Raw genomic sequence first — 22321 nt, 5'->3', positions numbered from 1 at the left:
TTGAAATGGCTGAATGGACAGCTCAACTGCCAAGGGTACTAGAAACAGAACCAGCTTTGTGACAGAGGAGACCGCAGGCATGGGGCCCGACCCTGGAAGAGAAGTCCACATCTCACCCCCAGGCTTCTCGCAACAGGCGACAGAGAGAAACAACATGACAGAGAGAAACAACATCACGGGAGCAAGATCAACTACAAGTGGAGGCATCATCCCGTCGCCTTCAAGAGCCAGGACAGCCTGAGGGAATTCTCTGGAGGGGGCGGGGGATGATGGAAGTGTTCTGTATCCTGTCTGTGGTGGTGGTCCCAAGAACACACACACGCATAAAAACTCAGAACGCTATACCAAAAAAAGGGAATTTTACTGCAGACAACTAAAATGTAAAAAAAACAATAAACATGCACACACCAATAACTCCTTCATGTTATTAAAAAACAGACGGGCACTGGCTTTAGAGTACCGGTAATGAATCTTGGCTCTATAGCTTGAAGCTGTTGTGTGACTTTGTAAGTCAATGCAGGGCTCCAAGCCTCCACTTTCTCATCTATAAAATGGAGAGAATAGTACCTACTTTTTAAGGTTGCCCAAGGATTATAGGAACTAATGCACGACAGGTGCTTGGCACACTGCCTGACTGGAGGCAGCTTCCAGCACCATCACTGATAACCCCATTAAACAGATGAGGCACGGGAGGCTCAGAGAGCCTGTCTCCCCTGGGCCAACTCAAATCTTTCAAGGTGAGCCATGTTGAAAGGAAAAGTCTGGAAGATCATGCTGTGCCCACACAGAGCTGCCCACCCTTGGAGCCTTTTTGTCACTGCCAGAGTCTCATCCAGATGGGTGGGCAGCAGGAGCCATTTCCAAGCTGGCCGGGCTACCTCAATTCTTCTAGACCGAGACACAGAACTGGTGGAAATGCTCGTTGGTCCGGGTGTGTGGCTCCAGCCGGGGCCTCGGCTGCCAACACACGTCCTCGCACACATCTGGCCTGAAGCAGCATGGGGAAATTTCCAATGGCAAGCAGAGGTGCTGGCAGCTGGAGCCCCAGCTTGCTGAAACCAACCTGAAGGCTGGCTTTCTAGGAAAGCCTCCAGGGCAGGCACTTAGGGCTTCTGGGGCTCTCCACCGCTGCCAGGCCTCAGAGGAGCCGGGGCTGTGCAGGAAACAGCTGAGGGATTTCAAGTTGGGGCCTCTCCTGCAGGGACAGGGCTGCCTAAAGAGAACTGGGCAGTCAACATGAGCACCCACTATGTGCGAGGCAGAGGGACAGGAGGGATAAAACCCAAGTAATGAAAAACAATCAAAATGGGCCACACTGGGGCGCCTGGGTGGCTCAGTGGGTTAAGCCGCTGCCTTCGGCTCAGGTCATGATCTCAGGGTCCTGGGATCGAGTCCCGCATCGGGCTCTCTGCTCAGCAGGGAGCCTGCTTCCCTCTCTCTCTCTCTGCCTGCCTCTCTGTCTACTGTGATCTCTCTCTGTCAAATAAATAAATAAAATCTTTTAAAAAAAAATGGGCCACACTTACTGGGCTGATCAGGGACTAGGCCTAGTACTTAATTTATGTTATGTTGTGAGATCTGGAGACTCAGAAGGGGTCAAATGCTTACCTCCACTCTGTGACACAGTCACGATCTAAAACCTGGCTGTGTGACATGGGAGGAAATCTCAGGATGTGTGCTCAGAGGGGTCTCAGCTCTTACCTAATGGGTCTAGCACAGTGCCTGACACATAGGGGATCTCGATAGAGAAGACATTAGTAGAATCCTCTCATGGCCACAGACCCCCTAAGAAGCACTCTCTAGTCACTGTGGGGGCACAAAGGGGACGAGGGATCATTCTGCAGGGGGAGCTCAGAGAGGCTCTCCAGATGAAAGAAATGACTGCTCTGGATCTCAAGGGACAAACAGTTTTCTGAATGAGGACCAACACCTAATGACCACTTCCTAAACCCCCAACCCTCTGCTCTCAGGAAACCCTGCAGAGCAAACCCTACTATCCACCCAATTTCACAGTGGAGAAAATTGACATTCAGACAGGTTAGACCACCAGCCCAAAGCCATGCAGCTTTGGTTACGGAGGAGACCAGAATTTGAACCCAAATTTGTTTTTACTTCAGAATGCCCAATCCTAACCAAGAAGACCAGGTGAAAAGTGAGTGTTGCAAACCAGAAGCAAGTGTGTTCACGTCCCCTGGCTCCCAGGAACAGCAGAGCTGAGAATCCTGCCTCGACCACTTACCAGCCAGGGGACTTTGGGCAACAACTTTCTGTTTGGTGGAAAAGTAAATGAGGCCACACGTGGGAAGCCAAAGACAGCACTGCCAGCAGTAGGTGCTCTCTGATGCTCAGGAGAAATGAGTTCACAAACGCGTGTGCAGCCCCGACCACCCTTCCTGTCCCTGACATGTTCTCAAACCCGGCTGTGGCGTACGTTTAGGGTGCTTGTTAAAACTTCAGAGTTTGACCCTAGCCAGCCCCTCCCACTGTCTGGGCTTAAACCCCGGCCCTGTGACTTCCTAGCTGCATGGGCCAGGGCAGGTCCTATCTCAGCCCGCTTCTCCATCTGTAAAACGGGGGTAATCAAAGTGCCTACCTCACGGGGTAATGGGAAGAATCAGATGATTCAGTGCATGCAAAGCTCCAAGCATAGCACCAGGTACATAGCAGCCACTCAATAAAGAACGGTCCTTGTTCCTTTTCCCCCAGCCTGGAGTCAATGGGTACAAAGATAATGTATGCAGAAGCCTGGCTATTCTTGATCCTAACAGGCAGAGATCAGAAGATCCCAAAAGTCTGGGATCTTCTAAAACAAGGTCAAATGGATGTGGGACCTCCAAGATAGGAGGGAGCTCAGTGGAGAAGGAGGTAGGAGCCAGGGTGGCCGGAAAGTTATAGGGGAGAGGCCAGAGCAAGGAGTCCAGCAGCTGTTCTCGTCCTGGGTTCTCCCTTCCCAGCTGGTTGTGCTGCCTTCTTACTAGCTATCTCCTCCACCACACAGCCTCAGCTCAGGCCTGGGCCGCTGCACTTTGGATGCCAGTGGCTGTTCCTGCAAGTCTTCTTGCCCCTCTGCTCACCCTAACAGGGATATTTCTGAAACACAGATTCTGACTGGATTCCCTTCCTCCTTGGTCTCTCAGTGGTTCCCTCTTAATGAAAAACAACAAAACAACAACACTGATTCACATTTAATGAGCACTTCCTTACTCCTGGCAATGCTACTGGTCCTTATTCCCTACGGGGTGGGGCTTGTCACCCCCATTTTATGGATGGGGTAATTGGGTCTGGAGAAGCCGATGGCCTTATTTAGTTCAGGCCAACACAGTCACCAGCCTGGGTTTCTACAACAGTTCCTTCTCTGGCCTCCTGCCTCTAGTGGCCATCTTGGCTCTGCCTTGGTGGGGCTGTGGACAAGGACTGGACCAGGAGACACTGGGCCTGGATCAAGAGCCTAGATGCCAGCACCCGGATTTAACAAGTAAACAGGAGGACTTAGGAAGAACACTCCCAAAGTTTAGAAAGATAACTGACACAAATCCTTCCTGTCACCCTCCAGTCCCCCAACCAAAGCTAAAGATACTGTAGCAGAAAACTGTAGAAGCTGAGACTGTCTAAAGAGGGTCAGAAATGTGGGGTTCCAAAGAGCCTCTCAGGCAGTCTCAGTCTACAGCTGCCCGCTGTTGGGCCAGGGGGCCCCAGGGAATGCTGGGAGCTCTCCCTGCCATGAGGTGAGGTCACGCCACACAGAACAGGCAGCCCGGCCTCAAGACAGCAACAGTGCCAACTGCACAGACTCTGAGTCTGACAGACATGTGTTCCAATCCTGGTCACACCATGTCCTCAACCAAGCTCAGTTGGAGCCTCAGTTTCCCCATCTGTGAGACAGGGATGCTATAACAGTTATTTCCTGTCTCTCAGGGCAGGTGTAATGTATAAATGGGACAATAATACAGACATTATTAATATCTGTAAGACGCCTGGTCTCGTGGTAGACATTAACCCCCTTCCATGTAAGCAGACGGTGTGCCTTAGGCCCAAACCAAATCCAGATCATTAGGGTGAACCAAGTGAAACTTTTATTTGTGTGGGTAAAAAGTTGACAATTTCGTATGGTTCAACCTACTAGCATCCCAGAGGGCTGGAGGATTCCTTCTGCTTCCAGTGGACTAGACTAAGAATTACAGTTACTTTTCTTGTGAGTGTTTACTTGGTGTCATGTATGGAACGAGGCCTCCATTTATAGATGAAGAAGATCCGGAGGTTCTGAGAGGTTAAGTAACCCACCCAGAATTGCATAACTAGAAAGTGACACATCTAGGATTCGCATCCAGGTCTGGCTGCCTCCAAAGCGTGTGCCTTAACAATTATGACACAATGCTCAGTCTGATGCCAACAGGAGTCATCACGAGGAATCTGACCATCTCAGCTGATCGATGTTAGCATCTATCACCCTAGAATCACGGGAACTTATAACTGAGGGGCCCAGGCAGTCATGGCTTCATTCAAGGAACACACTTGGCATCTGTTCCAATTCAGGTCCTGGACTAAGGGATTTGGGCCTGGTGGGAGAAAAGAAGACAAGCCAGCAGACGACTAGTCCCAATGTGTAGGCACTGCTATGCGGCTGGTCCACTGGGAGGCTCTGTATCAAAGCTGGGTGCTTGGCAGGGTGCCAGGCGAACTAACCTAAGATACACCCCAAACAACTGCCCCCTACAGCAAAGTCCAGCCTCGTCTTGTCCTATGGGGCACGGGAACACAGAGGAGAAGAGAACTTGAGAATGTGGAGGGACTGAGCTCTCAGACCTCAGGGTGGCCACCTAGGAGAGGTGTCCTAAGGGGAGAGGGAATCCTGCGCCAGATAAAGTAGGGCGATGGCAGAAGCGGGTTCCAGCTTTGTACAGCCAAGGAGCCCCTTTTCCTGCAGAACCTGTATGCTGTTCCTAATGGTCAGGTTCGGAGAGTATCCTTGGCCAGGTCTGGGCCCACGCCCTCCTGGGCCCCTCATCTATGGGAGGAGACGGTTCTGCCCAGCCTCAATTTGAGTTCCTATGTGGACTTTTCTGCCAGCTTCTCGTGCTTCCCATACAAGTCATTGAGAGAGGGAAAAACAGAGCAGGGGAAGCAGGCTCCCTCCTTCTCCCTCCCTCCTGGAACCTGTCCTGCCTCTACCATACTATACTGTCCTCTCCTCTCTAGAGAAACAAAGAGGGGGTAATACACAAAAATGTAATGCAACATGAAGCGGAATAAAATTCCTCGTAGCACCCAACAGTCCAGGTGTACTTCCTACGAGGCTGCAGTGTATCGCTGTTTCCATTCTGCAGCGCAGCAGGTAAGGCCGAGGGAGGTCACAGGACTAGTTCAGCGCAGCTGGCACTAAGCCGTCTGACGGCAAAGTCCGAGGTCTTAAAATTGTCCACGTTTCCACCACCAGAAACGATGTTTGGGGCTCTTCCCTAGACCCCTTTCTACACATTCAAGTACTTTCTGAAATCAAGATCACATTGTATACATAATTTGTCTTTTTCACTTGCATTATATGGTAAGCATTTCTCATTCATTAACAATTCTTTGAAAAAACCATTTTGAGAGGACCCTTAACAGTCCACTGAAGGCCATGTATCATTTATCTAATCATACCTCCAATGAGAAACATCAAAGTTATTTTCAATGTTGTTTTAATTACTGCACTGCTAAATATCCAAACATCTAAATCTTCTGGGAAAAGTGCTTTAAAATCACAGGGAATGCATCCCAGGCTGGTCCATTTAGAGGATGTTTCTCAATATGTGGTCATACCAGACCACCTGAGTCCTATCATTTGACATGTTTATCCTCGCAAGTAATGGTGATAGAGATGATGATAAAGATAATACTAATGGAGAACTATCTAGCATCTTCATATGCCAGGCACTGCTCTAAAGCCTTTGTGAAATAATCCACAGTGGGTACTATTCTTACTCTCATTTTTTTTTTTTAAGATTTTATTTATTTATTGTCAGATAGAGATCACAAGTAGGCAGAGGGACAGGCAGAGCGAGAGGGAAGCAGGCTCCCCTCCGAGCAGAGAGCCTGACATGGGGCTCGATCCCAGGACTCCGGGATCACGACCCGAGCCAAAGGCAGAGGCTTTAGCCCACTGAGCAACCCAGGTGCCCCTCTTACTCTCATTTTTATAGAGGAAGAAACTGAGGCACAGAGAAGTTAAGATGCTCACTCCAGGTTATACAGCTGGTAACCGGTAGAGCTGGTCAAACCCATGCCACCTGCCTTCCAAACCCAAAGTTGGAAACTTCTACCCAGAAGTCTTTCTCTCTCCGGTTTTTTTTTGTTGTTGTTTGTTTGTTTCTTTTTTGTGTGTCTGTGTGTGCCACAGACCCCTTTGACAATCTCACAAAACATACAGACCACTTTTTTTTTTTTTTGACAGGGAGAGAGATCACAAGTACGCAGAGAGAGAGGGGGAAGCAGGCTCCCTGCTGAACAGAGAGCCCGATGTGGGGCTCGATCCCAGGACCTGAGATCACGACCTGAGCTCACAGCAGAGGCTTAACCCACTGAGCCACTCAGGCGCCTTTACAGACCACTTCTTAGAATGATTTAAAATTAATAAAATAAAGCATACAGGGTTCCAAAGGAAACAGTATACTGAATTATAATAAAAAGGTTTCAAAACACAAAATGGTGAATATATGTACCCCTTTATTTATGCGATAATTGAAATCTAGTGGTAGAATGAGTAACACCACAATTCTGAACTAGCAAATCATCTACTTACTACCAGCAGATGATAAATGATCTTTGGGGACCACACAACAGCTGTAAGGTGATATGAAAATAGAATGGAATTTTTTTTTTTTAATTCTATTTCGGTAACACTTAGTGTAGTATTAGTTTCAGGGGTAGAGTTTAGTGACTCATTAGTTGCATAGAACACCCAGAGCTCATCACACCAAGTGCTCTCCTTAATGCCCGTCACCCACTCCTCTCCCCTCCAGCAACAGGGGAATTTCTACTGGTGACAGAGTCCAGGTATTGCTACTATCATTGAGGGCTGGTGCTGTCGCTCACTATAGAAGGCAGTGCTAGATAGGGTCGGAGGTTGATGAAAATAAAGATGAACTTTTCCCCTTCCAAGTTCAGGGCCCTCTGAATTCTACCTGTGTTGAGAACTCTGCTAGTCAGTCTTCTCCCTCCAGAGCACACCTCTCTGTCCCAATGAGGAAGGGGCCACCCAGGCCTCAGACCCTCTCCTGGCCCCACACCAGGCTCCATCATGGCCCTAAGGCTGTGAGGATGTGTTCCAAACAGATGGTGACCTCCATGGGGACAAAAGCTGTCTGGCTATCTTAGCTTCTCTCCGGCTCTGGGCCAGGCTTGGCCCAGGGCAGACAATAAACCCACATCTGTGCAGCGGACTGCCAGCCAAGGGTGGCCCAAAGCCAAAGGCTGCTGATTCACACCTTGGCTGGGGAGGAGGAAATGGTGACGCCACTGCGTGGGTTTCTAGCTTTCTTTGCCAATGCAGTGGGCAGGGGGTCCGTGCAATTCTGCTTAATTAAGCAGACTAGAAAATATTATCCTTGTGTACTTTAAGGCAATGTTTCCCTTCATCTGTGGGGAGAGAACTGACTATACCCTTATATAGTCAATGACAGGCACAGAGCTGAGTGTGATCCTAGGCAAATTATTCCACCTTCCCAAGCCTCAGTTTCCGCCTTTGTGAAATGGGCTAATATTATAGTATCCATGTAGTAGACATCAACTGTTCCCACCTGCCCCTTTTTCCAGCAACAGGACCTTGAATCTCCTCCAATGACTCTCTGACTGCTACTTGCAATTCAGGGGGACTCCGTATCCCAATATCCAGCTGTTGCCTGGCCAAAGGATGGTCAGGTGATCTGGCTGGGCCAGTCGGACTCTCTCTTTCTGGAACGGGGCTCTTGGGTGGCCAAAGATCTGAGGGATGGAGCAGCTGCCCGCCTCTGGTGATGCTCTGATGCCCCCTGGCAGCTCCTCCTCCCTGGGGGGCCCCAGCTGGCCAGGTCCTTTCCCCACATGTTCTGCTGGAGCCATCTTTCCGTACATTCCTGACAGCCTGAGTTAGCCGGGTTCATTTCTGCCATTTGCATCTCACAGAGATGCCGAGTGGATGCAGTGACATAAAGTATGAAAAGCCTTGGGCACCTAAGAAGCACTCAGATAAATGATACCCATTCTATAAAAAGAATAAAAAATTATTATTAAGTCTTGAGAACAAAACAAGTCTGGAATTATTTAATCCTTCCCAAACTTTGGAATCCCTACTGGCTCTCGCAACCCCCTCTAATATTTCCTTCCCCACCCTCCTGCCAGACTTCATCTTCATGATGTGCACAGAGCCGCCCTGTCGACAGGTGCTCTCTCTCCCTGCACCTCCCATGTTTTGTTTGTGCTCTGCCCCCTCCATTCTCCCGTACAAGGCCTTTCTACCCACCCAGCCAGCAGGAGGGCCCCTGAGTATCAGCTCCCCAGCTATTCCAGTGATTTCCTCTTGGACACCTCCGAGCCCGAGCCCTGGCCCCCCACCTGTGTGTCCTGGGGCTGTGCCCATCTTGAGGGTGGGGATTGTGCCTTCTATTCTTTTGTGGTCATTAGCCCACTCAGGAGTCCCTGGGTCCTTCCGGCCCCCACCTGCCAAGCTTCATCTGCATCACTCAAATCTCTTCTGCTTCTTTCAAACGCACCACATAATGTACCACATACCGGGGTTTCCACTTTTTTGCTTTCCTGTCCTCTGCCTGAAATTCCCTTCCCTTTCTCCACTTGCGGCATCCCTCCCCAGCTTTGTGATCCGCCCTGGGTCACCTCCGCCATGCTGCCTTGTCCAAGTCCAAGTTTCCCAGAACCCAAGTGTACAGGCCTCTGTTATTCCCCCAAGTACCAGACTAGCTCTGAAACACCCCGTCTGCCTGCCTCTCTCAGGACACTGACCTCCTTCAAGTTTGAATTCCTGGTTTGTGTATCTGTAGATCATCCCTGCACTTCAAAGTGCCTGGCCCCTGGAGGGAACTGTATTTGTTCAGTGCATTCTCAAGAAACATTATCACTATTACAAAGTCCAAAGGTTCTTAGCCTTTTTTTTTTTTGAAAGCGGTGGTTTTTGTAGATTTGCCCAAGTATAGGGTGCCTGGTAAAATCTGAATTTCAAATAAACAAGGAACAATTTTGTAGTTTAAGTATGTCCCAAATATTACATATGTATCAAATTTAACTGGGCATCCTGTTAAATTTGGTAAATCAGCCCTGGGACAGCCTGACATAGGCCCGCAGAAGCAGACGGCAGAGCTCTGCCCCCATGCACACAAAAGATGCACCACTAGTCCCTTCTCCCTTCACCTCCTGAAGAAGGCCCTGGGCTTGGGCTCACAGCCCACCTGAAGGTTTGCATCTGAGCCAGCAAGTACGGGAGTACGGGAGGTAAACACCCCATGGTTTGGAGAAGGGGTGGAGGAATGATGGACATGTGACAAAGGGACCTGTTAGCTCCCGGGAGAGTCCCAGAGAAGTGAGCCACACTAGCCCCTGCCCACTGGCCTGCTGTGAGATGCTGAGCTTCCTGAGTCTATCACATCAGCCAGCCCCCATGTCATGGCAGGGGGCAGTGAGGCTAGCTCCACCCAGCATCTGGCTAACCCCACTGACAAAGGCTCTGGGGAGGGTCCACAGGGCCCCAGTTTCTGGGCATTACCCCGGGACCAGGAAGCTCCAAGGACAACTGTCCCAGCAGCACTGTCCTCAGGCATTCTGCATCAAAACTCATTTAATTTGCAAAGCCACCAAAGCCACTTACTTCCCAGAGGAGAAGGCTCAGGGCCAACAGCGAATGAATGACAGAATCAGACTAGAACCTGGCCTCCAAGTGCAGAAGCCACACTCACAACCCCGCAGCCACATGGCTTTCTTAATAAGCCTCATCTTCTCTCCTTTGGCCAGGGATGGGTGCCCACGACTCACTGCTGCGCCCACCAGGCTGACATGGTACTTGGCCAGTGGCTCTCCTTCCTGCAGCTGCAGTGACCCACACAGCTGGCCTTCATCTCCAAAAGGAGGGAAAAAACCGAGTCACACCAAGCAAGACTGCTCCCCCTTCCACAGCCCTTTCTTCCAGGGAGAGAGCATGCGCCATTTGCGGTCAGGATATGAGTGTCCTAGATGTTCAGAAGTACCATGAATAGTGCCGTCGGTCCCCTAGTACTTTTCCAGCAGTGTGATAGCCAACTGGCCTTCAGCTGGCCCCCGTGTACCTCAGGGTAGGTTAACAGTGACTGCCTGAACACCCAGGGAGCAGGGCGCGGGGCGAACCTCTCATCTGGATGGCCTTTCTTGTGCCCTGTGACCTCGGAGCCCACCGCAGAACTCCGGCCCACAATTTCTTCCAACCCTCTTCTGCAGCAGGCAGGCGTTAGGGGAGGGGGACCTGGACCCGCTGAGCAAGCAGCATTTTAACTCGGAAAGCATCTGCTCCGGCCTTCCCTCGAGGTATTTTAAACTCATTTCTTTCCACTTCTTGGGCGCTTATGCTGGAAAGCCCACATCCAGAGACCTCCCTCTGCAGCGGGAGTGGGAGAAGAGGCTTGGAGGCCAACGCCTACCTCGCGAGGACAGGCTCTCTGAGGAGCTGGAGAATCCCACTGCTTTGGGACGGGACAGGGCAGCAGGATGTGGGAACCTGGCTGGAGCCACCCACAGCTTGGCACGGCTTCTTTTTGAAAATGAGCATTTGCTGTTTTGTTTTTTTTTTTAATTTTCACTAAAAACAGGAATCTGTGTTCACTGCAGAACATTTGGAAAACAGAAAAGCACAGACGAGCAAAAAAAAAAAAAAAAAAAAAAAAGACCATATTTTATCAGCTATATTTCTGTGCTTACACAGACACATATTTTCCTCCTTCATTTGTAATCAGGTGGGAATCAGCCTGAGCATGTTATTCTGCAAACAGCTTTTACTATTTAATATTCCCATGACAGAAGACAGAAGACATTTTTACCATCTTGATAGTACCCTCCTATGTGGTTAGAGTACATTTCATTTATCTTGTTCTCCACTGAAGGGTGTTTAAGTGGTTACAGACTTCTTACTATCATAAACGATACTATGTTTGTATGTTCCTAATATAGCTCATAATGACGGAGCCCTGTCTATATGCTGGGCCCATTTAATCCCCCCAATAGTCCTATGAAATTGGAACTGTTACTATTCCCGTTTTATAGAGGTGCAGAGAGGATAGATAAGCCACTTCTCTGAAGTCACACTGCTGGTTGGTGGCAGAGCGGGGATTTGAACCCACACCGTCTGGTGTGCTTTCTTTGCTCACCAGAAGCATGGAATGACACAGATTCAAAGTTGAAACTACAGTGACCCGTAAGTAACTGGAAGCTATGATAGCTCCATTTGCCTTTATCCTGAGCTTGTGTGGGAGCCCAGAGCATAAGGAGCAGGCTGCGATCAACTGCTGAGGATGACCCATCTGGCTCTTTGCATCCAAAGGCCAGAGCCATAAGGCTGGTACCTGATAAGGTCCACTGCTTTTCAGTCAGAAGAAAGCAACAGTCCTTAAAAAAACCCACCTACCCAAGGGGCCTTAATGCCTACCTAATGCACTATTTTTCTGGGACGTAGATGGGGTGTGCGACAAGAACCCATCTGCAGGGGAGACAGGAAGTCTCCATCGTGCTGGAGGGCCCATGCCCAAGGCTGCTGGGTGTCCAGCCTGGGGCTGGCAGCCCAAGCATGTCACTTGAACAAAGCAATTTGGAGAACACATAGCATGGCCTCACTGCAGCAGGTAGGGAAGAGGCACAGATTTGGATCATGGCTATTATTATTGACCATGTTATTTTTCATGACTACTACCATTGATTAAGTGCCTTAAATACACGATGTATCAGGCTGAATATTGTGCGACAAGAGTTCTTTACAATCGCCCTACACTCGTCTGTAAGTTCTAGTACACACTCCTGCCCTCATTTTATAGAACTTCAGGTAGTTCGCCAACAAGGTCGCCCAGCTCAAAAGTGCTTCAGCAGGCCTCAAAGTCGGGAATTTTCAGCACAAAAGAAGTGTGCTAGTAACTGGCGTCTATCCCTCCAGCAGAAGGCACTGAGTGTCTACATTATCTGTAAACCACACAACAACACTTCCTCTCAGATGGAAGACGCTGTACTCATTCTACAGATGCAGAAACTAAGGCTAGCAGTGGCATTGGCCAAGGCCATGTGTATCCCCAACATCCAAGTTTGCTGCCCTGCCCTGTATGTTCCTACCAAAGAAGGGGGGCCAGGTAACCAGGGGCTAGACACAGAATGCAGCTAATTTGGGCAGCAGATGCACGCTTTGTGCCAGACCACTGAGCCTGCCCGCCAGAGGCCTCCTATAGATTGAGATGAGAATGCTGGTCACACCTAATAAGGGGGTGATCTACCCGGCAAAACCCAACAGCTCAGAATGGTGACCCTGGGCTTCTAGCGCCTGGCGAATGGAGAAAGGTTTCAAGGCTGGTGGCATGGCATTTGCCACCCCATCACTCCAGGGGCGCAATCAACTTAAGAGCTTCCTAGGGTGAGAATGATGAGGGGTATGGCTGCCTGGCTGAGGGAGCAGTGAGATGAGGGCAGGGCCAAGAGGGGGGAACTGGGGTCTAGAAGGCAAGTGACACGCCCGAGGTTGCCTGGCACAGGGGTGGGATCATAGGGCTACCGGGCTGCCACCTGTCCTACACCACATATGCATCTGGATCAGTCCCCATGTGGTCGCTCCTTGCTGTGTGAGCTCAGGTACAAGCCTTCCCCTCTCTGAGCCTCCAGTCGCAAGGGGAGAATGGGAACGCCGCGCTAACTACCTGAAGGATTAGGATCTTGCCCATATAAAATCACCCCATTTACTAAAAGACAAATAACTCAATATATTGAGAAAGGGGCAAAAGATCAAACAGGCAATTCACAGGAGAGGAAATGTAAATGGTCGACGGAGGCAGGAGATGCTCGACTTGCCGGTGAGCAGGGAGACGGGAACAGCGCCATGCGATCCTATTCTGCGCCGAGCGGATTGGCTTAAGCTATAAAGTCTGACCATGTGGCGTGCTGGAAAGGACACACAGCAAAGGGGTGCACAGACAGACACTGCTCTGGGGGATGTAAGTGTCCCAGTGACCCCCACCTCGGGTGCACAAGCAGGAAGCAGCTGCGCGGACCTGCACTGCTGGGACACCCTAGGAGTCCCCACCAGGAGCTAGTCAAGTGGAATATTAAACAGCAGATAAAATCAACTGGGGCCACATGTATCAGCATCGATCTCAAAAGGGCAATGTTTTTATGAAGTTCTAAAACATTCATGCAAGATTTAGGCCAGTGTTAAAAAGGGAAAAACATTAAAAGGTGCACAGGGCTGGGGGGCAGGAAGGGGAATGATTGCAGACAAATCCCGGGGACCTTTTTGGGGGTGATGCAAACGTTATAAAACCACATTACAGTAGTGGCTTCATGGCTCTATAAATTCACTAAAACAATCAGCAAACCATACACTTCAAACGAGTGAATTCTATGGCTTATAAATTATACCTCAATAAGGCTGAGAGGAAAAAAAAATCCTATCTAAAAGACCTAATAGTCTATTGTTTTAATAAGATTTGAGAAAGAGAGAGAGAGAGCTGGAGAGAGAGAGCACAAGCAGGGGGAGGAGCAGAGGGAGAGGGAGAAGCAGACTCCCTGCTGAGCAAGGAGCCTGACTGATGAAGGATTCGATCCCATGACCCTGGATCATGAACCTGAGCCAAAGGCAAGACGCTTCACTGACTAAGCCACCCAGGCGCTCCACTAATAGTCTATTTTTTAAACGGACACAGGAATGATAAATACCAACTACAGGACACCAGTTCATTTTGGGGAGAGGGAGAGTTAGGGAGGGTACATAAGGGTTTTGTTTCTGCTACATTTCTTAAAAACCAAAAATAACGATCTGAAACATCCAAATATGAAGATCTGACAGAGCTGCCCGGTGGAGAGTTATTTCATCTTATGTATTTGTATATTTGAAATAGTGTATTTAAAAGTACCTATTTTTTTTTTAAAGATTTCATTTATTTATTTATCTATTTATTTTTTTTTAAGATTTTATTTATTTATTTGACAGAGAGAAATCACAAGTAGATGGAGAGGCAGGCAAAGAGAGAGAGGGAGGGAAGCAGGCTCCCTGCCGAGCAGAGAGCCCGATGCGGGACTCGATCCCAGGACCCTGAGATCATGACCTGAGCCGAAGGCAGCGGCTTAACCCACTGAGCCACCCAGGCGCCCAGATTTCATTTATTTAGTTGACAGAGATCACAAGTAGGCAGAGAGACGGAGAAGCAGGCTCCCTGCTCAGCAGAAAGGCTGATGTGGGGCTTGATCCCAGGACCCTGGGATCATGAACCTGAGCCAAAGGCAGAGGGTTTAACCCACTGAGCCACCCAGGTGCCCCAAAAAGTACCTATTTTTAAAGGACTGTTGTGAGGACTCACTATACAGAGTTTCATCCAGTGCCTGGCCCACAAGAGGTGATCAGATTTCAGCTATTATGACTGCTGCTTTAACTACTACTACCACCATCTTACTCCTCTTAACATCTAAAGATCTCCAGGCAGAGCAAGCCAGCACCTCCTGGCTCTTGCAGACAAGGACTCTCTTCTGAATCCAAGGCTTCTGTATATCCCACTCCAGTGCAAGAAATGGCGTGATCCTGCAAAACCTCCAGGGAACACTTCCTCCTCCTCTCAGGAGGAGTCAGAAGATAACCCAGCCAGGGAGGGTCTCCCCAGGGCATCACCCTAGAAAGCCCCCTTTCCATTCATTCCGAAAGCCCTGGGCTCCAGGCAAGGAGATTTCCTAGCACAGAAGGGGAGCAGCTCCCTAAGACTTCGCTCTCCCAGCCTCTGACAGAGGGAGGTGGCTCCAGGGGAGCCTCTCTGAATCACAGTATCACTGATATTATCATCCACAACAACCCCTACCTAACGGTTGGGATCTCAGAGGTCCTGGGGGTTTCTGTCCCTACATTCTCCAGACCAGGCCTGTGGCTCTGCCCCTGGGCCCACTGATGACATCTGTGCTCACAGGTAAAGGAGGGTAGGGTGGGGCACGGCTGATCATGGAGCACTTCGTGTCATTTCAGGTGGAACTGGTGACCCAGAACTGGGCTCAGGGGCAGTTCTCCACGACATCAACAGTACCTGTGACCAGTTCCTTCCAAGGCAACTGGGTGGCAAACAGGTGGCTAAGGTAGCTGCAAATGGGGGAGGAGGTGGTGGAAAATTAGGGGGTGTGGCTAACAGAATTCTCTGTAACTGATTTATATATTCTAACACAGAGTTAGGTTGAGGCAAGGGGTGGTGGGGGTGGGGGGTGTGATTTTAAACTCCTATGAGACATGTCAGGTGGCTCCCTCCCTGAGGGAGGGGGACACTACTGGCACCTAGTGGGTAGAAGACAAAGAGATGTTGCTAAATCTCCAACAATGCTCAGGACAGGCCCCCCACAACAAAGAAGGTTCTGGCTCAAACTGTCAACAGTGTTGAGGTTGAGAAATTCTGTCCCAGAGAGAAGGAACAGTATTTACAACTTGCAGATGGTTGAAGATGGAGTTCGGAGAGCTGGATCGACCAGCCTAAGGTCACACACACAGCAAAGCTCAGGACTGTCCAACTCCCCTTGCCATGCTTTCTCTCCAGGGTGGCTGGGTCAGGTTCAGAGAGGAGGACACCAAATGGGATGAAAGCCTAGGCCCACACCAACAGCAGCCTCTGTGCCCATTTATTCCAGAGTGGTGGGGTGGCCATGTCTTGAGAACAGGAGAGGGAGACGCTGGTACTTTCCGCTGGGTTCGCGTCTCCTGCCATCACGGCACTACATCTGCCCTGTTTCTGTGGACAACTCAGGCTTCACTTTAGCTCATTGTCCCTCTTCATCTGGTGAGCCAAAAGCTTGGTTACCAGGGAGGGAGCCACCTTGAGTCACAAGAGTGACTAAACCCACATGCAGAAAAACAAGTTTTTGGTGAAATCCCTCCACACATGACTTTGGCACATTCCCAATCAGAGTGACATGGACACCATAGAGCAGGGAGGCAGGCTCACAAAGCTATGGCACACCAGCCCAGATGTCACATGGTTCCTCCCCTTAGGAAATGGGCACCATCACCCCCCGGGTATAGATGAGAAAACTGAGTCTCAGAGAAGCTACATGGCCACCATGTAGAGACCAAGATTTGAACCCAAATCCGTATTTTTAACTTGTCTCAAGGAGCCCTTAAAAAGTGATGGAAAGCTAAGCAAGATGTCCCTTAAAGCCGCAGAACCTTCAAAAAGCTGGCGGGGATGGATCTACTGAGCAGAGGATGAAAAGCTTAGTCAAGGGTATCACCAATGATGGCTGGTTCTTAAGGGGACTCTACTTAAGGAAATTAGGAAATTAGGAAGGTATGGGTCTAGGAAGGGGTGTGCTCCAGTGGAACACCATTTTTGGGGATCCAACAGACTTGGATTGATGTCCCTTGCTCTGCCCGTGACTGTGACCTCAGGTATAGAACCTCACCCTTTTGAGCCTCAGTCTCCTCATCTGTCAAACGGGCTCAAGAACTTCATGCATATGAACCTCATATGCATGTGTTGGGAGCAGAGAGGAGAGAGTGACTGGATGCTGATGCCTGGTTTGTGGTGGCTGTGTCTATTCTGGTTCTGCCAGCTCACAGATTGGGTGGGAGGCAGCATGGAGAATTTTAGACTTTCTCTTGTTGCCATGTTGGTGAAAACTGTCTTCATACCCAAAAGGCAACTCAGTTACACACTCAACAAGCTCAAACAAGAAACCAAGATTTGGCAGCAATTGAAGCAGTTAACCAAAAAAAAAAAAAAAAAAAAAAAAGACAATTCAGCTCCACTCTGGAATCAAGGGAAACTTCACTCTATTTAAAGATGCCACAGGTCCAGGAAATAGCTTCCCACCGCCTGGCTGAGGGCTGAGTAACTGGCTGCCTCAGCCAATAACAATACCGACTCACACAGCACACCCTTTCTCGTGGAGAGTGCAGAGTGGATTCCGGCTATCTCCTTTCAGGATTTTATAGGCTATTCACGGAGGGCATGTAGATCTGCTTTATAAGAACGAGCCTCTTAAGAAAATAGATCCAGAGAAGACTTGCAAGGGAGGCCAAGGAGCTGAATTTAGCCAGCCAACGCCCTTTGCTAGTCATTGTTCTACACTTCTTTGTTAGGATTTTTTCCCTCCCTCTTGCTCTTTTTTCCTTCCTGGTTAACTTCTCTGCAGCTAGGCGCTGCCACTGCCCCCCTCTCACCACCACAGACACCACAGCTCCCCCCTTCCCTTCAGGAAGAAGGCCTCCCCAAGGCCTCACTCGGGCCCAATATCTCACAGACGCAGAAACCCTCCACCCAAAACCTCTAAGGTGATCCCATGGCCCCTTGAGCCCAGATTCAGGTACCTAGACTGCTGCAGAGTCCATTTCCTATCTGGGGGTCACCGCCTGCCCTGGCACACCTTCCAGAGGCAGGGAAGACCTGAATGCAGCTCCACGTTCTAGAACCTGCAGCTTCCTTGAGCCTCAGGCTTCCCATCTGCAAAATGAGGCTGCTGGCCCATTTTTCACCAGCTCTAAACAAGATTCTCATTTTACACTGGGAGGTACCAGGAGAAAACTTTTCTACATTTTTAAACAGTAGTTATTGGAGAAAGAGGGCAGGGACTTTTTTTTTAACCTTTTCACGGTGCAGGCGCTCAAAGGAGCCATTCTCGGAGATGGCTCCGGCTGGATCCTCCGAAAGAACAGAGCCAAACTTGGCGATCCCCAGAGGGGCTACCTGTGGCTAGGCACTGCGGGTCTGAGTGCCTCTGGACAAGGAGGAACCCGGCGGGCACCCTGAGAACAGGAGCTTCTCTCTGTGTCTCTCCTCCCCCCTCCCCCCTCTTTCTGTCTCTGTCCCCTACATTGGCTGGGGCGAGACTTTTCCACAGACGGGCAGGAGGAGTTGGGGGGAGGATAAGGGGGAGACGGAAAGGAGGAGAGGAGCTGCAGAGGGGCGAGCGGGGGCGCGAGGCGGGAGGACGGGAAGGAGGGGAGGAGAACCGGGCAAAAGAGAGGAGGGGGAGGGGGAGGAGCTGGGAGAGACCCGGGCACGCAGCAGTAGGGCCAAGCGGGGAGAGAAGGGGAGGGTGGGGGAAGAGCAGACGGTTCGGAAGTTTTCAGAACCCAGGGGCTCTCGGTCGCCCCCGGCGAGGCACGGACTCGAGGGGGCGTGGGGGCCGCGCGGCACTCACATAATGCTTGTTGGGCACCCGCCGCTTCTGCACGTCCAGCACCTTCACCTCCACGATGCTGCGCCGCGGCGGCATGGCCGTCCTCCGCGGAGCCGAGCGCGGGTACGGGGGCGCGCTGCGACGGGCGGAAAGCGGGGGGGCCGAACGCTCTCGGGAGCCCCGGCAGATCACGGGCCGAGCACGAGCCGCTGCCGCCGCCGCCGCCGCCGCCGCCCTTCGCTCCGCGCGCCCTCGGGCCGGGCCCGCTGCCGTCGCCCGCCCCCGGCCCGCCCCCGGGCCCGCCCCCCGCGCCGCCGCACCGCCCCCTTAAAGGGCCCGGCCCCGTTCCCGCCTCCGGCGCGCGGACCCGGCTGGCCCACGTCCGGCCTCCGCCGCGCCTTTGTCCCCGCGCCGCCCCGGCGTCCGGGGGAGGGGACGGGCGCGCATCCGCCGGCCAGTCACTGACTGATCGGTGGATTCATTCCCGCACTCGTTCAGCTCAGGAGCCGCTGTCCAGCGCCGGATCTCAGGGCCGGGCTCCCGGGTTCAAATTCCGACTCTGCCTCTATCTATTCCGCAGCTTTGGGCAAGTTGCTTACCTTCTCCGGGCTCAGTTCCTTCATCAGTACAACAGGTCTTGTAGGACCACCTGCCAACCAGGACTGTCCTCCCCTTGTGAAGATGCATGTGAAGCCATTGGCAATGTCTGCCCACTATATAAAATGTTGGCAGTTTTAAACTCAGTTCCAAGCCTTGGGGATTCAGGGAGTAGCCAGAGGCCAGGAGCTTCCTTTGCTAGGTGTACACTTAGAGATGGGGAGAGAGGAAGATAAAAATCGCAACAAATGCAAGTACAATATAATTGCAATGACAGTAGCAGGGCACCATAATAGGGCGGTGGATGGGAACATGGGGCAGAGGTGTGCTTGGAACAGAGGCCACTGATTCCCAAACGTGGAGCTCTTCCTCCACGCCTTCTGCTTTTCTGAAATGTTCCTTTTGAACGGTCAAGACAACTCTGGGACGAAAAGGTGGTTGGCCCATACTACAGATGGGGTACCTGAGAACAGCCTCCAGACTCACAGAACTGGTAGAAAGAACCCATCCCTGTGTGGCTCTGGGCATATTTCACCAGCTAAGGTGGCTGGGGCTGTTTCACATTTCTTGATTTAGTGCCTCCTAGCCCTGGCTTAGCCCTGGCTTGGCTCAGAGTCATTTTCAGGTGGCCGCTGAACAAATGTCTGAACAAATGTACACATCAGTGCATGGATAGGAGCCTGGCCAATGCTGTCACACTAGGAAGAACACTAGTCATTTGTCCAACAAACTGCATCACTCCCCTCCAGGCCGGAAAGAGCCAAGGCTCCTTCCCACCCTGGATCCCAGGTCATCCTTTGAAAGACCATAAGGGTCCTCCAAGGGAGGGTGCTTCCCTGCAGCCCTGGCCAGGTTCCTGGATAGCAGGGTGCCGACCACTTTGGAGCCACCCATCCATTTGCCCCTCCAACTTCGTTGCCAGGTTTTACCGCCCTGCTCTGGCTCCAGAGGACAGCCTGTGTGGATTTCACTGATGGGCTCCCTGTACTCAGCTTCCTGTTGGACTTGGCCCATGGGAGGCCCCAGCAGGAGACTGAGGGCAGAAGAAGAGAGAGGTCTCAGTCTAATTTCCTGCGTTCTCTTCCTGCAGGGTTGTGCTTACCAAAGGTGGCCTTCCACATATCTTCTCCCTCAGGGTTCCTGGAACCACCTTTTTTCCACTAAGGGTGTTAACAGTCATGCAGTTGCAAAGCCTGGGTACTGCATCATTCCCCCCCATCCCTGGGGTTCCCTAAGCCCTGCTCACACCTTTGTAAGTGAACTCTAGTAAACTTCCCTGGTGTCCTGGTTTGAGAGAGCCATCTGTTTTATACCAGGACATTCACTGATAACGTTTCTGTAAGGCACGTTCTTCTGAAGAACCACTGTAAGTCAAGTTACTTGGTAATGTCCAGTATGTGGAAGGCCTGGGTTTTTTGTTCCTTTACCTCGTCCTCTGAATGAGCCAAGCCTTCCTAATAAGGCAGAACCACAGAAGGCCGACACTAGAGGAAATCTGTGAATCAGCCAGCTTCCTCGGTTTTCCCAGAAAGGCTATGCAACCTGGCCGAGTTGTACACGGAGTGGCCAAGTTGGGGTTACAGCCATCCTGGGCTCGCCTCTTCTGTGGCAGGTCTGGCCCCAGGGAGACAGACTTTCCTCTCATCTGCCTGTAGCAGAAGATGCAAAGCTTGCATCTTTCCATGCTTTTCCTTTATCTTTCTCTGTCTTCCTTTTTACTGTAATAAAACACATGACATAAAACTCACCATTTTAACCATTTGTAAGCGTACAGTTCTGGGGCATGAAGTACATTTGTGTTGTTGTGCAATCATCACCAACATCCATCTATAGGACTTTTAATCCTTCCATATTGAAACGCTGTATCCTTTAAGCGATAACTCCCCATACCTCCTTCCCGTGGCTGGCAACCACCATTTACCAAGTATGTGACCTTGGGCAAGTTATGTGACTTCTCTGTACCCTATCTCCTGATGTATAAGATGGGAAAGGAATAGTCACTGACCTCATTAGCTTGTTCTAGAGTCTAAATGAGATAATACACATAAAGTACATGTATTTTTGTTATTTTCCTATTAGCTGATCTGAGACAGCTAAACATCTCCCTTTAAGTGCATCCAAATCTCAAACCTAATTTTAATACTGATTCTCCATGACTTAATATCAAATATCTACTCCTTCCCAGTCCTGATCCTCTCTTTTAGCCCCTGATTTTGTGTCCAGTCACAGCTCCCACCAGTTGCCTCTGTTTTCCCCACATCCCCAAAATAGATATGACTTGTGATCTCTAGAAGGATGTATATTCTGTTTTTTTCCTATGGGTATACCTTAGTGTAAGTGATTCATTTCCCCACCTTGCCAGTGACCTCTTATTCAACCTTCAAAGCCCAGCTTGGATGTCACTTCCTCCAGGAAGCCCTGCATCCCAGGTATATAATTGCTTCTCCATCCCCACTCCTGCTATCACTGTATCTTGTCAGAGCCATTATTGACTTCATATAGAGCTGATTCCTTTGCCAGACTCTGAGCCTCCAAGGAGTTGGAATGGGTCTTATTTGTCTCAAGTCCCCCAGCATCTGGCACAGACTATCATTGAGAGGCCGCGAGGAAATGCCTATGGGAATGAATGAATCCATCTCCATCTCCTTAACTTGAACCTAAGTTCTCTCCAGGGCTGGGCTTGCTTTTGTCCCTACCCACTCCCTAGAGACCTCTTCACACCAAGCTTCACTGTGTTCACACTCCTGGGAGCACTGGCATGTCCCCTGATTGGGCTGTGAAGAGAACAGGGCAGAGGAAAAGGTAAATTTGCTGCCTTAGCTGATTTTATTCTTCTAAATTTCTGTCCTAGACGTGCATTCTGCAAGCTTGAGAGCTGCAGACCATAGAAAATCAATGCCAAAGCTGATGGACCGCAGAATTCCATATGGCTGGTTTATATGGGAGGAGGGCTACCCATCCAAGGGGCACTGAGTCCATCATCCTGATTCAGGTTCTGGTCTTTTTGTGATTTTTGATGTCTGCCTGACTATCAGGCTGTACTTCTCCCAAATCCCATGTCCGCAGGATGGACAGCCAGGCCCAGAGAGCTGAGGCCCTGATCTTTTTCTTCTTCTCTTCATCAGCTGTCTGAAATGGAATCAGGCCTCTTCCAGAACAAAGGCAGGGAGGGGACTTTGAAAGAGATTCTTCCCTCCAAGGCTGTTGCCTGCCTGACTGACACAGCAAGATGTTCACAATGAACACAGCCGAACCTACAAATGCTCAGCAGCAAGGCACTTGTGGTCCCGTGAAATAGATCATAGGTTACAAGGAAGTGGGCCTTAGAGGAAAGTTCCAGGGGCCCAGGCTGCAGGGCAGAGCTTTGGGGGTCGGGAGGAGCTTGAGTAAAGTTACATTT

General features: G+C 50.5%; 1 protein-coding gene and 1 long non-coding RNA gene across 2 annotated transcripts in view; both read right to left on the bottom strand.

Annotated features, from left to right (window-relative positions):
- SH3PXD2B (SH3 and PX domains 2B) overlaps positions 1-18565 on the bottom strand; it is a 98718-nt gene extending 80153 nt beyond the window's left edge. The window contains exon 1 of the mRNA XM_032337003.1: positions 18346-18565. Within this exon, the coding sequence (XP_032192894.1) occupies positions 18346-18420 (75 nt within the window). The 5' untranslated portion in view covers positions 18421-18565. The remainder of the gene's footprint in view (positions 1-18345) is intronic.
- A 641-nt stretch (positions 18566-19206) lies between these two features.
- LOC116586703 overlaps positions 19207-22321 on the bottom strand; it is a 31889-nt gene continuing 28774 nt past the window's right edge. The window contains exon 3 of the long non-coding RNA XR_004284114.1: positions 19207-20639. This is a non-coding gene — a long non-coding RNA (uncharacterized LOC116586703). The remainder of the gene's footprint in view (positions 20640-22321) is intronic.

This window comes from Mustela erminea, chromosome 3 (assembly GCF_009829155.1).
Source record: "Mustela erminea isolate mMusErm1 chromosome 3, mMusErm1.Pri, whole genome shotgun sequence".
Lineage (NCBI taxonomy): Eukaryota > Metazoa > Chordata > Mammalia > Carnivora > Mustelidae > Mustela > Mustela erminea.
Note: the sequence above shows the minus strand (reverse complement) of the source record. Positions and strands in the feature narration are given on the sequence as shown.